The 17,471-nt window shown below is 46.5% G+C and overlaps 1 protein-coding gene across 1 annotated transcript in view; it reads left to right on the top strand.

Annotated features, from left to right (window-relative positions):
* Positions 1-363: 363 nt before the first annotated feature.
* LOC146189719 (uncharacterized) overlaps positions 364-17,471 on the top strand; it is a 61,898-nt gene continuing 44,790 nt past the window's right edge. The window contains exon 1 of the mRNA XM_084605331.1: positions 364-1,579. Coding sequence (XP_084461457.1) covers positions 480-1,579 — 1,100 coding nt within the window. The 5' untranslated portion in view covers positions 364-479. The remainder of the gene's footprint in view (positions 1,580-17,471) is intronic.

Below are 17,471 nucleotides of genomic sequence, written 5' to 3'. Positions count from 1 at the left end.
ACCGGGAACCACGACCGTTTGCAGGAGAGGAAGGTGAGGACGTTGAAAAGTGGCTACTTCATTATGAACGAGTTAGTCGGTACAACCGGTGGGACCCTATCACCATGCTCACAAATGTCGTCTTCTTTCTAACTCACACGGCGATGACATGGTTCGAGAATAACGAGGACAATTTGACAACTTGGGAACGGTTTGCCACCGAGATCAAACAGCGTTTTGGTGACTCTGTACCGAGCAAAAAGCGGGCTGAGCAGACCCTTGCCCAAAGAGCTCAATTGCCGGATGAAACTTGTACCACTTATACAGAAGACGCCGAAGAGGCAAATACCAACCAGACAGAGGACTTAGACGACTGTCCATCGACGTCCTCGGACTCCGAAGGATCGGTTAGACCCAGGAGTGGACCTAATCAGACATCGGCTCAAGGTCTGGCGAATATTCAAGAGACGAACGAATTCCCTGCCGCGTCGCCGGTCAATATGAGCCCCGGACTAGGGGAGGCAGTGAACGAAGCCATGGAGACCTCACCACCGCAGCGGGACTGCGAGGCCGATATCTACCCACTGCAAGACGAAAATGCGGAGCGTTGGACGCTTGTTTCTTCCAAACGGCGCCCAAAAAAGAAAGGCTCGAAGTTCGCTGTGCCGCATGGCGACGTCATTTTGCAGCCAGGTGAGCCCTGGAAAACAAGAAACAAGATAGCGCCGAAAGCCGCAGCTGGCAGAGCAGTGGCGTACGCGAATGGTGTGACGCGCTCTATATCAAAACATCTGGCGGGAGCGCAGCGGCAAATACGGCCACGTCCGCCGCCGCTGCCGAAGGATGATATCAAGATCATCTACCGTCCCAAGGGAGGTATAAAAATCAGCGAAATCCGTGTCGACCAGGCAACGCAAGCCCTCGTCACGGCCAGCGGAGGAAAGATCAAGGAACAAGACTTCATCATGAGACTCCGGCCCGGTTCGAACATCATGATTGCGAGCACGCCCGACCTGGACATCGCCGACGTGCTCAGGAAGATCGAAAAGCTCACTATAAATGACCAAATCTATGAAACCAACACCTATCCAGCCCTACCGGATGACCTCAAGCGTGCCGTCATCCACGGTGTTATGCCGGGGCAATCACCGGCCCTACTGAAATCTAGGCTCCGGCTTCGATCCCAAGGAGTGGAGATTCGCGAAGCGAGAATGCTGGGCAGGTCGGAAACGGCGCTCATCACTTTCGACGGCCCGTATATCCCGCAGTGGGTCATTTACCGTTCTGGAGAATTCAAGACCTACCCATATCGTCCTACGAGGCAGATCTGCTACGTATGCGGAAAGCAAGGCCACCGTTCGGACGTCTGTCCAACGCCGAACACCAAGCTCTGTAGGACGTGCGGCACACACGACCCACCAGAAGGGCACCAGTGCAAGGCGAAATGCATGGTGTGCCAAGGCGACCACGTCACCAGAGAGTGCCGTCGACGCCTCAAAACTACTGACGAGCTCCGGGGCAGCACGAGCGGCGTCCGGCAGTCCAGGCAACAACACTGGCAGTGGCAGCAGCAGCAGCAACAACAACTGCAGCAGCTGCAGTGGGAGCCCCAGCAGCAATTGCAACAATTGCAGCTGCAGCAGCAGCAGCAGCGGAACCGGAACCTGAGTCAAGAGCGCCGAACCAGGTGGCTGAGCTCGGAGCGGGACCATGGCCGCTCCTCGAGCCAAGGCCGTAGCATAGTGCAAGATCGCAGCCAGAGCCGATCCAGGGAGGACTCTTTCCCGCCGTTAAACCGGTCAACGGCCAAGCTGGAGCAGCGACAGCAGCAGTCGCAGAAGCAACAACAGAAGGGCGGCGTTAAGGTGAGCTGGGGAGCGGGCCCTCCAAACTCACTGTTTACGCACTCGGATCAAAAGAATATTACGCGTAACTCGGAAGAGGTTAAAGCTCTAAGAGAGGAGAATGCATATCTCCGTAAAAAAGTCAATGACCTCATTAAAGAGATGCAGGCTCAAAGAACAGGGCAGGTACCGTGGACCCCGATCCCGCCGGCAGAAGTGCAACGACCCCCGTCCGCCTTAGACGTGAGCCCCGAGGAATTAAGAGCTTTCATGCAGCACGTGGAGAATTTCACGGTTCGCATCAAAGAAGAGTTTCGCCAAACTCATGCAAGATTACATGCTATGTATGTCAAAACCAACCTATTAGAACAGAAAGTCACGTTAATAGAGCAAAACGTTGCGTGGCAGGACCACGTCAAAAGCCAAAATACGCGACGAATAACAAACGAGGCCCGGGACAGGCTCATACAAGAGCGCCGTTTCGTCACTGAAGGCTCCAATCCGAACAACGCCCAAAGCCATGGCTAAACAAACACCACTAGAAATCTGGCAATGGAACTGCAGGGGGTACCGCCAAAAACAGGGACTCCTAATGCAGTTTCTACTCACGCAAGACTCCACACCCGATATAATAGCTTTACAGGAAACTAACACGACACCGACACTCAGGGGATATACGTGCTACGATACCGGACGCACGGCAACCCTGGTGAGCAAAAAGTTGGTAACCATAGCCCATGACCCGATTCCCAACACGAAAATTGAGCACTTAGTGACGGAAATTATTCCCAAAAAGAAGCACAAGGAAAAGAGTGTCTTTCTTGTAAACCTCTATAGCCCGCCTCGCCAGCGGGACGCGAATTTTCATAAACTCTTTCTAGGGGCCAGCAAACTTGCTAAAAGCAACACGCTGCTAATTGTAGGTGACTTTAACGCTCGCGGACAGCAGTGGGGATACCCCACAAATAATCAGAAAGGTATAGAGGTCGAGGATGCGGCGGAAGCGATCCAATGTACCCTCTTAACGGACGAAACTCAACCCACGCGCCTTGGCAATTCTGTCTGCCAGGATACGTGTCCGGACTTAACTTTTGCCAGGGGGGCGAAACATGCAACGTGGGAGAATCTGCTGGAGAATCTAGGCAGTGACCATTATATCTTGAAGATCACAATAACAGCCACCAACATCAAGCGCAAGCTCGGCACGGCCAAGATCACCAACTGGCCGGCCTTCCGCAAGGCATGCGCGGACCTGGAAGGGAGGATTACTTCCATAGATGATTGGTGTCAACAACTCAAAGACATCCAGAAGCAGTACACTCAAGAAGTGGATCGCACCGAGCAAACACCAGAGGTGGACCCTCGGCTCCTCAGGCTATGGGAGGCACGCCGAGGGCTCACCAAGCGCTGGAAGAAGCAGCGCTTTAACAGGAAACTCAAGCTGAAGATTGCAGAAGTCACCAAGATAGCGGAGGAGTACGCAGCTCAACTGGCCAGGCAGAGCTGGCAGCAGTTCAGTAGCTCGCTGGACGGCACCCTCAGCACGGCCAAAACGTGGCGTATACTCAAGACCCTTCTCGACCCTATCAAAACCAGGGCCGAAAGCGGGAAAGCTATCCGCAGACTCATCCACACCTTCGAGGGTACGGAGAAGGAACTGTTAGATAAAGTAAAAGAGAAATGCTACGGCACGACCTTGCCTGCAGCATACCCGAAACCATACTTGGGAAGACCGAACACCCACCTGGACAGACCGATCACCAGGGAAGAAGTGTTCGCTGCCATAAAGGTATGCACGCGCAACACGGCGGCGGGTGCAGACAAGATCCATAATGCACTCATACGCAACCTCAGCGACGGGGCAGTCGACCAATTGACAACCTTCCTCAACGGGCACTGGGCCGCAGGAACGGTTCCTGAAGAGTGGAAGCATGCAGAGGTCGTAATGATCCCAAAACCGGGTAAGAAACTCCAGATCGAAAACCTCCGACCTATCTCACTCACCTCCTGCCTAGGCAAGCTCTACGAGCGTGTCGTTACTCGGAGGCTCCAAAATTACATGGAGGATGAAGACCTGTACCCCCACAGCATGTTCGGCTTCCGAGCTCACCTCTCCACGCAGGACGTCCTCATACAACTCAAAGAGGAAGTCCTCACCAATGTCCCCAGCGCTGGCGAGAACGCGGTCATGGCCCTTGATATTAAAGGGGCCTTTGACAACGTTAGCCATGCGGCTGTAATGGAAGGACTCGACAACCTCCACTGTGGCGAGAAGATTCACAGCTACGTGAAGGCCTTTCTTTCCAACCGAACTGCAACGGTTGGGCTCGGAGACCTTCGCAGCGATAAATTCTCGACCCCCAACAAAGGCACACCTCAAGGGTCCGTCATCTCGCCACTACTTTTTAATGTGGCTATGATCGGACTCGCTAGACAACTTGAGAAGATCGAAGGCATACAGCACGCCATGTACGCTGACGACTTCACGGTTTGGGTTACCTCCGGATCGCTCGGCCAGAAAGAAGAACGGCTGCAAGCAGCGGCTACCTGCGTAGAAGAATATGTCCATGCACGAGGTCTCGCCTGCTCCACAGAAAAATCCGAACTCTTGCGAGTTCACAAAGGGAAACACAAAGAAGGGACCCTCAATGTCTCCCTCGAAGGACAGCTACTTCCCGAACGAGACAAGATACGAGTCTTAGGAATGTGGCTTCAGAACAATCAGCGATGCAGCCATACGCTCGGCCTTCTCAAGCAATCGACCACTCAGGTCGCCAGGATGATCACGCGTGTGTCGCAGAAGCGGAGCGGTATGCGAGAGGGGGATACCCTGCGCCTGGTTCAGAGCCTGGTACTCAGTCGCGTAGGCTACGCCCTCCCGTATTTCAACCTCAACAAAGGAGAAGTGGAAAGTGCAGATGTCATCATCCGCAAAGCTTACAAGACAGCCCTGCACCTACCAATGAACACCTCTAACGCAAAACTGCTAGCTCTTGGCGTTCACAACACCTTCGAAGAGATCAAAGAAGCCCAACTGGTCACGCAGATAGCCAGGCTCCAGCAGACTCCTACGGGGCGCTCGCTTCTTAGGCGACTGGGGCTAGGTGCAACTGCGGAAATCGAGAACCGTACTGCGAGCATACCGGACGCAATTCGCCAGACGCTAAAGGTTAGCTCCCTTCCCCGGAACATGGACCCCAACTTGAATGTGGCCCGTAGAGCAGCCCGGGCGAAGTATGTACAACTAAATTTAGCTACAAGATCCACCACGGTATACACGGACGCGGCTTCGTATACAGGAAGCTCACATAATAGCGCCGTGGCGGTAGCTATTGATTCCAACCTAAAGGAACTAGCTAGCGCCTCAGTCAGGGAATGCACGGTAACCGAAGGGGAGGAGCTGGCCGTTGCTCTTGCGGTGGTAGCCGGGTATCGATGCAACACGTCCCTTACCATTCTTACAGATTCTAGAGAAGCGTGCCGTAACTACATGAACGGCCGCATAGGTCGCGCCGCCCTCAGGCTCCTCCATAGCACGACCCCATCAAAAGTCAAACACAACATCTACTGGGTGCCAGGACACACCGGCATAGCGGGGAACGAACGCGCCGATCAGGTAGCTCGAGGGTACACGAGCCGAGCTTCCTCCCAATCGGACGATCTACCCGAGCGAGTCGGCCCTACGTACTCCGACATTCTTAACTACTATAAGGGGGTACGGATCCGCTATCCGCCGCCTCATCGGGATCTAAAACAACAAGAGGCCGTGTACTGGCGAAGACTGCAGACAGGAACATTCCCTAACCTGCATACCCTGAGCAAAATTTACCCGTCGCAATATCGAGACACCTGCCCATGGTGTGGTAGCAAACCTTCGTTATACCACATCACGTGGCAATGTAAAAATAACGACAGCTTCCGTAAAGACCCGAGTGCGGAACAGTGGGAGAGCCGGCTCTCCAGCGGCGATTTGGATTGCCAACTAGGTTTAATCCAGCACGCCCAGCGAGCAGCGAAGCTCAGCGGAGCCCTGGAATAGGGGCACCGACCCTGTGAGAAGACGGAAGATGGAACTCTTCCGCTACTAGCACAAGACCCTCGTAGAGAAACTAACGTATTTCCTATCCTATCCTATCCTATACAGAAGAGATCCTCAGATTGTGCAGATGTGTCAATTCCAACATGCCCGAAGAAGACAGAGTCGGCCACATTTTGAAGGGTATCGCGGCTGACGTGTACAACTTTTTAATCGCCAAAGACAGCCTTGAAACCGTCTCCGATGTCATTAAACCCATCCGCGCTTTTCAAGCTCTGAAAACGCGTCGTATTGTGCCAAAATTTGGGCGGCTGGCCAACGTGCCTACCGTGGCCAGCCTTGATGACCACGCCCAACTAGATCTTCCGTCGACGATCCGGCAAATCGTGCGGGAAGAACTCCTGCGGCTCAACCCACTTCCCCTGCACGAATCTGCTGAGGCCTCTGTCCAGAGGGTATCTAGACGGCCGGCTTCACCACCACAAGCGATTACCGTTCAGCCTTTCCCACAAGCTCCTGAAGTTGCAGCTTCCATTGACTATCCTCCTATGCATTTCGCCAACCGGAATGCGTCGGTGCCTGACGCCCCAAGGTATGACGTCGCCTCAAGTACCCATAGATCTTCCATTCGATCTACCAGGATTCCTGAGCAGTATGAGCATTCAGCGAGACCTACGACGCACCCAGCTGTTCCCTGCTCTTATTCGCAACAGCATTTTCTACCTTCCCCGCCGATATGCTACCGCTGCGGCGTCGAAGGTCACATCGCCAGATACTGCCGCAGTAGGCTCCCACCTCGCTATAACCGTCCGGCGCTTCCAACAGTACCCAACAATCGGCAATACAATCCCGTTTTTCAACAATCAAATACTCAGCGTGGGTATTACCGCAACATCCATAACCGGAATATCCGCGACCACTCCCCTGCGTCTGATAGAAGTGTTACTCCACCACCCGCCTTCCGTGCGCGTCGTTCTCCATCACCATCCTTCATCGTCGTCATTAGCGTGACAATATTATGCATCATCACTGTCTTTTTCGTTGATATCTTTCAAGTGTGGTTTTAGTGCTAATCATCACCATGTTGTTATTCTTAGTGTTGCATCCGCTTTGAATTGAGCATATAACTTTCTTCTCCTTCAAATGAGTATGGGGAAAATTAACTATCAATTGGAGACCTCACACACGGATCGTTTGTAATGCTTTGATAACTCTCGTCTTGAGGAAGATAGTAGTTCAAAAGAAGTTGCGTTACAGTAAATGGTTGATTTCCTTCAGAAGCGCTAAAACCTTATAAACGCGAGTTTAAAATGCCAATTCTGATTTTTATTATCAGACCCTTCCTATGAAAAATGGTCATTACACAACTTAACTCTGTATATAGGGAAGACAAATCTATCCTGATTTACGTTTACCCGATGCAGTGGTTTCTATGGGTAGAGCAATGACATAGCACAGAATTTAAAGCTCTGAATTAGGAATTTTTACTTCCTGAAGCGACATGGCTATTGAGCAATTGTAAATTGGCTGTCAAAATATTTGGATTACCTAGGAGTTTTAACGGCCTGCATAAAACTCAAAGAGCGCTGCCACATTTACGTTCTTCTTCCATAAAAGAACTGCTGGTGCGTTTTGAATTTACCCCTGGTACAGCGGCTCAATGGGCAAGCGTGGTTTGTAGTGAAAGAGATAAGAGGTAGCTTTAGTATCCTGGTTTAAAATGGTATCCCCAAAATATTTCGTGAAATCTAGAAAGGACCTGAAGGCATAAACAAAAGGAATCCAGGATAGTCTCGTGCCTAGTGGCCATCAAACGTCTAACGCGGTTGAAGGCTAAATTAAAGGTTGATTTTAACTTAAGTTCAAAACCTGTCCATCTCTTCGATCTATTAGAGATTATAGCAGAGTTCTACAGCCTTCGAAGTAGTGCTTTATAACAAAGAAGGATCATTTCTAAACTAAGGTGTTCAATTTTAGGAGTGTGTGGTAAATTTAACAGACCTCTACTGAAGCACAACATGAACGCATCACCGTTATAATCGCAGCCGAAGTTAAGAAGCCTAAAATAGCTATAAAGAAGTGATGATAACCGCCAAATTGGTACATATAAGAACTAGCATACTTTAAATACAAGAGGTGCTCGACTAAGAATTTAAAATATATTGAGGTGAACTTTTTCATTTTTTTTCAACCTGAGTCGGATAGCCGGCTCAGTGGAAGATTGAAATAAGAATTACGTTTGAGGTCAGCGGATGAATATTATTCCTTGATGTACAATGCATCCACATTGTTACTTTCCCGAATGCTCTGTTTTTACTGCTGCTACGTTGTTGTGGGCAACTCCTGGCATGTATCCACTCTATTTCCATGCATTCCAAAGCCCGCTGTTATGTCGTAAATTAGGGACATTCTTGCATGACACTTCTTGAACGGGCACCCAAGCCAGCCTGGGTGACAAGTGGCGAAGGCCTAGTTTATTCAAACGGATTTTCTTGGCTTAGCCTGGAGTATTCGCAGGTTTACCCGCACGCTGCGGCGGGGCGCTGCACGTTAGGTTAGGTCGAGTACGTTCCGGCAGGCCGTTAAGGTTGCGCCGTCATCGTCTGCGACAGCGGCTGCACATTTTTTACCCTTCGTTTGTTTTTGTTTTCTTTCGTGCTACCTGTGTCTTGGTCGTTCGCAGTTAATGCTTTGTCGCACCCCTTTGAGGGCTAGCTAGAATGGGATCACGCTTAGCGCGCGAGCACGACACGCGATCCCGTTTGCGGAACCACAAAAGCGATTACTTTTCTGTGGGCGATGCCATTATGACCTTCGAAATTGTGACCATCGACGACTTCGGGGCCGTGTGTGTAGATGCCCACAACTATGTCGACGGATAGGATTGTGAGCAGCTGCAGGAACACACCAACCTTTATGTCAGCTGTAGCGGCAGCGTGTTTCAGCTTCCCGAAAGCTCCAGCAACTAAAGTGCCAGTTACGTCTCTAAATATAAAACAAAAAATGAAATGTACAAATGCTTACGCTTTGTTAGAATATACAACGCAGTATATAAATTAAAATTGCGGGAGGAGGAAAGAGAATTTATTCTGACACTTGGTTTCTGTTTGGCAGTTACAAACTGCGAAACTGCCGAACTGGCCTCCCTGGAGCTCAGCGTGACGCTTATCCGCGTTTGTAATATACTCCATCATTGTGTACTCTAAAGCCCTGCTCCAAATCATATTTGAATTTGTAGGATACTGAATATTTTTCAGTGAAGCATTTTCGGAAACTTCATGCACACTAGACATTGTATCCGATAGTCTTAATCTTGGTTTACGAACTTAAAATGACATGCGGACAAGCAAGCTTCATGCAGTTTTATACAAACTCAACCGTTTATGCCAACTTCTATCATATTTCATATTTCATTCAGATAACTACTCGATTCCTTCACACCTTATGAAGTTGGTTTTGTTGAGCTGGGCAAATATTCACTTCATCAAGGTTCTTACTCTATATTTTATTCACCTGAGATTTCCCTGTGCTTTGTTGTGCCCGGGCAAGCCACCCGGATTCCAGCTAAGCCAAAGTCAAGCTTCATCGGCTAACACCCCTTTTGCAAGCCCAGGTGCTGCTCCGTAATGCAGCAGTGTCCTGAAAGAAAGCATCGGAAGCATAGGGTTGTGCACAAGGCAAAGTGGAGAGATTCGTGCCGGTCAGAGTGTGCCATTGCATCTGCGCAGCCGTCAGGCTGATGTGTACCATGCTAAACGGAGCTTACGTTGTGATAACTGGGTTTAACTGGAATCAACCTCCACAATTGTTTTTAGAACTGTTTTTTTTTTCTCTTTTATAATAATATTAAAGTGTAACGTTATGTTCTTATGAAAACTAAGGCTTTCTTTAAGGTTGGCCCGAGAAGAGATGTGCTGTCTTGACTATATGCCCTCCAGTAGCCTCGCGAAGTGCTAAACGTTCCCTTGCTCGAATGCCCGCGCCTCTCCGCGATTTATGAAGTGTAGAGTCACCAGCTTTCTCTCAAGGTACTATTAAGAAGCTATTTGGTTTTAACCTGTCCCGTTGCGAGATAGCTTCCTGCTCATGTACACGACACCTGTGAGGTGTCCCGGCGAGCTTTGAGTATAGCGGTACGAGAGAATTGACGCTTGTGATGCGCAGTACGGTCCACTATTAAAGGGAACATGAAACCCCGTGGCTGTACCGCTTGGAAAAGCTCTCCCGCAAGAGCCGGTGACAAACAATTGCACAAGGCGACTGCGCACTGACCCCCGCTGACAGCTCTTCTGCAGCATTCATACAGTTCTGTCCATTCTCGCCAGTTGTCGGTGGCAGCGCTTTGCGAAATGTGTAAATTTTCCAATGGAACTACCATTGTCTGTTAAAAATCCTATATTGGACAGACTGGACGTTGCGTGAATGACCGAGTAAGGGAACATGCAAAAGACATTGAAAACAATGGGGGTGAGCAACTTGCTTTGCACAGTAGGGCTTTCACTAGTTTTGTACCACGGTTCCGCGACTTGAGAATTCTGGGTAGAGGCATACGCCAGACGGCTAGTGAAACTCTAGAAGCATTCTATATCAAAAACGCTGGTTCGAATTGCATCAGTGACATATCGGTTTTTCTTTATGAGGCTGAGCACACATTTCTGTCATACCTGCTTTGATAAGATTGATGCCTTCCACTTGATACCTTGTAATCGTGGGTATTATCCGAGAAAGCTATATATGTAAGCTTCTTTCACCTAACTAAGCAGTTGGAGTAAGTGTCCGCGGTGTCCTCTTTCTTGTGGGTGTCTGCGTTACACTGAATACCCTGTAATTTTCTGAGTTGTTTTTCAGAAGCAGTAACAATGCATTTTTATATATTCTCACTGTAATGTAGTGATATATTAACACCAATATCATATAATCGTTTTCGATTACTCTGTAAAGAACGGGTTCCTGTTTTCAAGTCAAAACCATAATCTATAAAAATTGTTTTCCAGAACAAGAATATTTACGTCCGTGTTTTTGTGTAAGCAATATTAATATCACTGCTTACAAACGAAAACTCACTCCTTATATTATAAGATTCTATACAGCTTCAAGCTCGACAGAGTTGGACTAATCATGTGCATTTCCTGTTTTTTCAGCACCTGCTTCACAAAATAGTGATAATTATATGGAAGAAATGAAGAAGGTAACAAAGAGCATTTGCCGGCATTTGTTTGAGCGTATATATATATATATATATATATATATATATATATATATATATATATATATATATATATATATATATATATATATATATATATATATATATATATATATGCATACTATACTACTGCATGCATACTACTATACTAGACCACTACAGCAGTCCTTTATTCTAATGAAGTGGTATTGATCACGTGACGGTCACTAAAGCGGGCACAAAAAAATTCACAAACAATGTTCAAATGCTATCAAACTTAACTGAAATGCGCCAGCTTGCAGTATTTGCAAAGTATGAAGCCTATATTATTCGATGGATGATTTGTTTACCTATATACTTCAGTAGTAGCCCTGCCATGGTGGTACAGTAAAGTTTGTAGATCCAGCACCTAAATGGCTCCCACACATGGGAATTTTTAAACCTTTAAATTAATTTTAACCTTCGTACGTCAGTCAAATAAGGCTAACGGTTCCTGTGTAAATATTGTATATCTTTAGTGCAATAAAAACCCCGTTGTGGTACAGTGGTTACGGCACTCGACTTCTCTGCTGAAGGGTGCGGGATCGAATCTCTTCCGTGGCAGGTACGTTTCGAAGGAGGCGAAACGGAGAGGGGCCCGTGTGCTGTGCGATGTCAGTGCACGTTAAACAACCCCAGGTGGTCGAAATTTCCGGAGTCCTCCACTACGGCGTCTCTCATAGCCTGAGCCGCTTTGGACGTTAAACCCCCAAAACCAAGCAAATACCCAACTAACCTCAGGTGTACTAGTAGTCAGTTTTCTCTTACATCGTGACACGGGCTTAGCAAAGCTTTAGTCTCCTGCTCCGAATACGTGTTCACCTTATCGCACTTGGTGCGTGCCAAAAAGTACCAGAGCACAACATGCATTGGATATAGGAGCGATGAAACATCCGAATGAAGGATAAGATGTCGAAAGGACGGAGAAAGGACGGAGAAAGTTCTTCGGGTCTGACTTCTGTATCATCCAGTGGAACGGTCTCATAGCAAAATGGGAGAGTTGCAGAACATATCTCTTTGAGCCAGAGACAGCGGTTCAGTAAGCAAGTTCTTATGTCACGAGCCTTCGGTGGCCACAATCCAGGTGTCCACAACCTGCGTCATACTCATGTGGCTGTCTTGCCTTATGATCCGGTGATTGAAAAGAAAGAGCCAGTTGATGACATGCATGAGCTGTCCGTGTTTGGGGGAAGGGAAAAAATGTGACTGCACGCAGCACTAAAAAGCCATTTCGGATGCGCACTTAGAGCCCCATGATGTCTGCTGAACCTGTGTTCATTTATGCAGAGTGGACGTCATCTGTTATATTTTAAAAGGACTCTCCAGAAGAACAAGTCACGCGCACATGCTGTGAAGCCCTGTGCCTCCTCGCTGTTTTCTGTTCAGCGCATTTGCGACAGTATAAGACCATTAAACCAAGCACCTCGCCTCCTATCTTGTCTGCAATTATAGTTTAAAAATATCATTTGATGAAAGCTGAAACGAAACAAAGAAAATTAAGGTTTTCGTCAGATGTTATGCGTTAGCACATTTTTGCACATGCGCAGAGCGAAAGGACGTGCACTGCCGAATGTCTCGCATCAAACTCTGAGGCGCTCTGAAAACACTCTTTTTTCATCATAGTGCGACGTCCTCCACCACGAGGTGAGCGCGAAATAAACAAAAGACGCAGAGAGCATGCGAGCGAGAAAATAGTTTGAACACACAGGAAAATGTTTAGGTCAGCTTCTATGGCCACTGCACAAAGAAACTTAGCTACGTGCACAGCCAGGTATCTCGTGGAGTAAACATCTACTTTCTGGCGCTGTCCGTCAGTCAAAATGGAAACTACGCAGCCATTTCTATGCACAAGGCATATATTTTAGCGCGTGCACGCGTCCGCTTCAACCGTCGTGCCTACGCGCCGGAACTAACGACTTTTCAGAATGATCTACGTCTGTGCTGGTGAGAAGAGCAAGGGACCAAAAAAGGCGGAAACTTGGGCGAGTTGGAAAGCATTTGAAATTATATTTGCTAGCGCTTCTTTAACACACAAGGGACGTTATATTTGAATTTGTATATTATATTTGGACTTTCCAGCCCAGGACGAAAACTTACTATGCGCACATCGCCATAGAAGAATCGAACAGTCTTCCAGAAGACGTTGTTACGGAATCTAATCTTATCAAGTTTAGGCAGCTACTAACTATTTCAACCTGCAATAGCCTCTTTTGTTTTCGCGCCTCTTCCAACAATCCGACGTTCTTGAAGTGTTGCATCATGGCATTTTCTTGTGTAGTTCTCCACTTCCTTTGCCACTTACACTCAGTGAAACACTTTTGTAGCAAAAGAAGCACTGCTGTAGGTTTTCGAGCCGTCGGCGTGGCACCGTGGCAGGAGCTGCCAACTTGGGTTTCTCGTTTCACATTGGGCGGTTATGTCAGACTCAGCCTGCCAGGACCCTGGCATTCACATTACCCCTATAGGCCACTAAGACACGTTCATGCGGCTTGGTTAAAGCGGGGCTTTATATGTGGGCTGGTAGCCTAGGCTGTCGCGTCATACCCTTTCGCAGCAACTTGGTGTACTCGTATAAGATTCTGCCAAATAAGAGAGACGTCATATGTAACTCCGACATACTTTAAAGACACAACTGTGCTATCATGTTATGCCGGCAAGTAAGTGAGAAGCTAACTTTCTGAACCTGATAAGAAAATGAAAAAAACTTACAATGCACACTTCTGTACATTAAGGCATAATTGGATATCCGCTAACCACCGGTCAAGGGCATCTGAATATAACTGAAACACTTTGTAAAAGTAGTGCAAGTTACCCCCAGCTGAAAAGAAAGTTATATGAACAGCCTATACGTATGTGCACACATCTGGAGAGGTTGTAATAGAACTTAGCAAATGACTGAAAACCACTGGAGGGAGACGAACACACTAGGACACTCCTCGTGATTGTCGGAATTTGGGTAAGGATACACCATGTTTACAGCAATAAAATTTCCTGTCGGCCAAGAGAACAATATCCCACGTGTGTAATCGAAGCGATGTATATGAAAAGCATTTTAGTAAGTTCTGGTTCGATTAGAGGGAGTATAGAATGTCTTAAATGAACAATGCACAAACGAAGCATTTCTTCCATTGCATCGGCGGTTAACTTCCGACAGTTATCACGGATAAACGTTCGTGGGATCTCACGTAGGTGGCCACAAAGTGCAGGAAACTTAAGACGTGATGTGTAGCAGCCGAAGGGAAAACTGATGAACATGGTGAACAATGTAGACGAAGATCCTGCGAATGCAGGAACTAAACTTGAGAAAAGGGCTCAAGAGCGTTATGCCAAACGTCTCAGAAAGAGATCTCGCAGGTGTCACAGGAGGGTTCACTGGCAGTGCCAGGACCACTGCCAGTAACCACTGGTCATTAGAATAACGGTTGGAGCTAGCCACATACCCGCTACTGGTTCCATGCAGATACGACCAGTGCAAATGCTCTCATCATCATATCAAGGATCACTATACATATTGTCCAACACAGAATATCGTAGGCCTGGCAGGCATCATCAAGAGGAAGTCGCGACCAGTGGCAGAATAGAGCTTCATATGAAAAGACAATCTGATATACAAAATGTGCTGACGACTGCATAGGCAGATGTAAGTACCGATAAAGAGTGGCTTGAGGCACTAGCGAATCAATGGCTGAGCGTGAAACGTACGACCGTTCGGAATTTACGTGTCAGAGATGCGATATAATAGTAACATTTGTCGATTTCACATTCCATCGTTGCAAGCAGCAACCGAAAAACGCAGCCCGTGTCAGCGTGCCGAAACACAATCAGTTATTAAACTGTATAAAATGTGCGGCCGTATAACCATCTCCTATTTAAGCACCAGCTAGATGAGGCCAATAGATCTGGCTGCATTGCCAAGGCATAATATAAGTATGAGCCCCTGTGATTTAGTTTATATTTTGTGTCCCCTCACATAAAGTGAGTTATGGTGCTAGGCTTGTTGGTTTGTCAAAGGCAGCGGACAGATTCAAAATGCGATCGCAGAAGCATCTAGTGCCTGCCGTTTGGAATATAAGAATACACACTTTGTCCTTATGTAGTACACTTCGATCGGCTGGAGGCTGGTGGCGTACATGGGTGATGATCACGAGAGATGGTGACCGTAACAGCTAACGCGGAAGCCAATCGCTGTTTCAAATGCAGTTCATATCGGCTGTTTTTCCGAAATAGTATTTCACGTGTATGAGTGGCTGAGAGGCATGACAAGCAGTTCCGGTGCCCTAGAGCGGCTTACATTTCCAATGCCAGGGCGAAAGAAGACGTGAGCAATTTATTTTTCGATTTGTATTAATATTTCAGAAAATTGGCAGACGTATATAAGGAGTCTTTTCATGCACTCGACCGTAGCGCATCGTCTTTCCTAGGAAACAGCGGTAATACGATGGATGTGGCAATGTTTGCATGTGGCGTCTTATTCTTCACGCAAAGATAGGACTGCACGGTCTGGCACATTAACTAGAAGATAGTTCTTTTGAGCGAAACTGTTCTGTATATATATATATATATATATATATATATATATATATATATGTCTTATTCTTCATGCAAAGATGGGACTGCACGGTCTGGCACATTAACTAGAAGATAGTTCTTTTGAGCGAAACTGTTCTATATATATATATATATATATATATATATATATATATGAAGAAAAGAAGCCAACAGTCGGCGAGGCCAAGGAAAGCGTTGGGGATGGTACTTTGTTTTTTTTTTTATGTTTACTTGGATAATCACAGAAATTGGTAATGTAATCTGTTTAGGGGAAAGATAGTTCAACACAAAGTAGAAGAAAAAGTAGAAGAAAAAACAACGTGCCTATGGTGGGAACCGAACCCACGACCTCCGAATATCGCGTCAGCACCGGACGCGATATTCGGAGGTCGTGGGTTCGGTTCCCACCATCGGCAGGTTGTTTTTTCTTCTACTTTGTGTTTAACTATCTTTCCCCTAAACAGATTACATTACCAATTTCTGTGATTATCCAAGTAAACATAAAAAAAAAGACAAAGTACCATCCCCAACGCTTTCCTTGGCCTCGTCGACTGTTGGCTTCTTTCCTTCATGTATTATAACGAGCACCCTCATTTCCCCTTAATATATATATATATATATATATATATATATATATATATATATATATATATATATATATATATATATATATATATATATATATATATATAGGCATGGTTTGCTTGTTGCTAATGGACCAGAGTTAAATTCAAACAGGATGTCACACAACTTTCCCGATTATCTATTTTATTCCAACAGTTTCGGACGGTGGACCATCCTTCTTCAAGGTAGAATTGAATATATCTATATATATATATATATATATATATATATATATATATATATATATATATATATATATATATATATATATATATATATATATATATATACTGTATGTTCAGAGAGTCACATTGAAAAACTTAAAACATATTTATTTCGACATTTCGATCGTAGAACGCCCTTCAAGAAAGGTCGTGCTGCGACCGAAACGTAGAAATTAATATGTTTTAGGTCTTTAATGTGACTCTCTGAACATACTAAACACGCACACACACACACACACACACACACACACACACACACACACACACACACACACACACACACACACACACACACACACACACACACACACACACACACACACACACACACACACACACACACACACACACACACACACACACACACACACACACACACACACACACACACACACACACACACACACACACACACACACACACACACACACACACACACACACACACACACACACACACACACACACACACACACACACACACACACACACACACACACACACACACACACACACACACACACACACACACACACACACACACACACACACACACACACACACACACACACATATATATATATATATATATATATATATATATATATATATATATATATTAAATGGCATTATTCTTTTTACGATAAAGTTGGTCCGAACTCCTGGCCGCACTGTAATCTAAGGCTCCGAGCTGGGGCATTCAGATAACTCAACTTCTGAGACGAAGCACAAATATTTCTCACTCATAGAGCACAGGTACTTCGAATCTAGGACTTATGCTCCCCTGCTGTATAGGGAGCTATTTCCTTCGACTAAAATTTACTTCTCGAAACCCGGCATTTACAAATTTGATCGGTTTTCGCTCTCATCTTGAATTACAAAATTTATTTATCCTCTAACGACCTAAATTTTTAAATCACCAAAAAGTGGTTTTGTGCGCAAGTGAAGATTTTTAAAAATTAATTTCATTAAAGAGTAACTAGTAAGACATCC

This window comes from Amblyomma maculatum, chromosome 5 (assembly GCF_055883805.1).
Source record: "Amblyomma maculatum isolate TAMU_Amacu chromosome 5, ASM5588380v1, whole genome shotgun sequence".
Classification (NCBI taxonomy): Eukaryota; Metazoa; Arthropoda; class Arachnida; order Ixodida; family Ixodidae; genus Amblyomma; species Amblyomma maculatum.
This window is presented reverse-complemented; position numbering and strand designations above follow the sequence as displayed.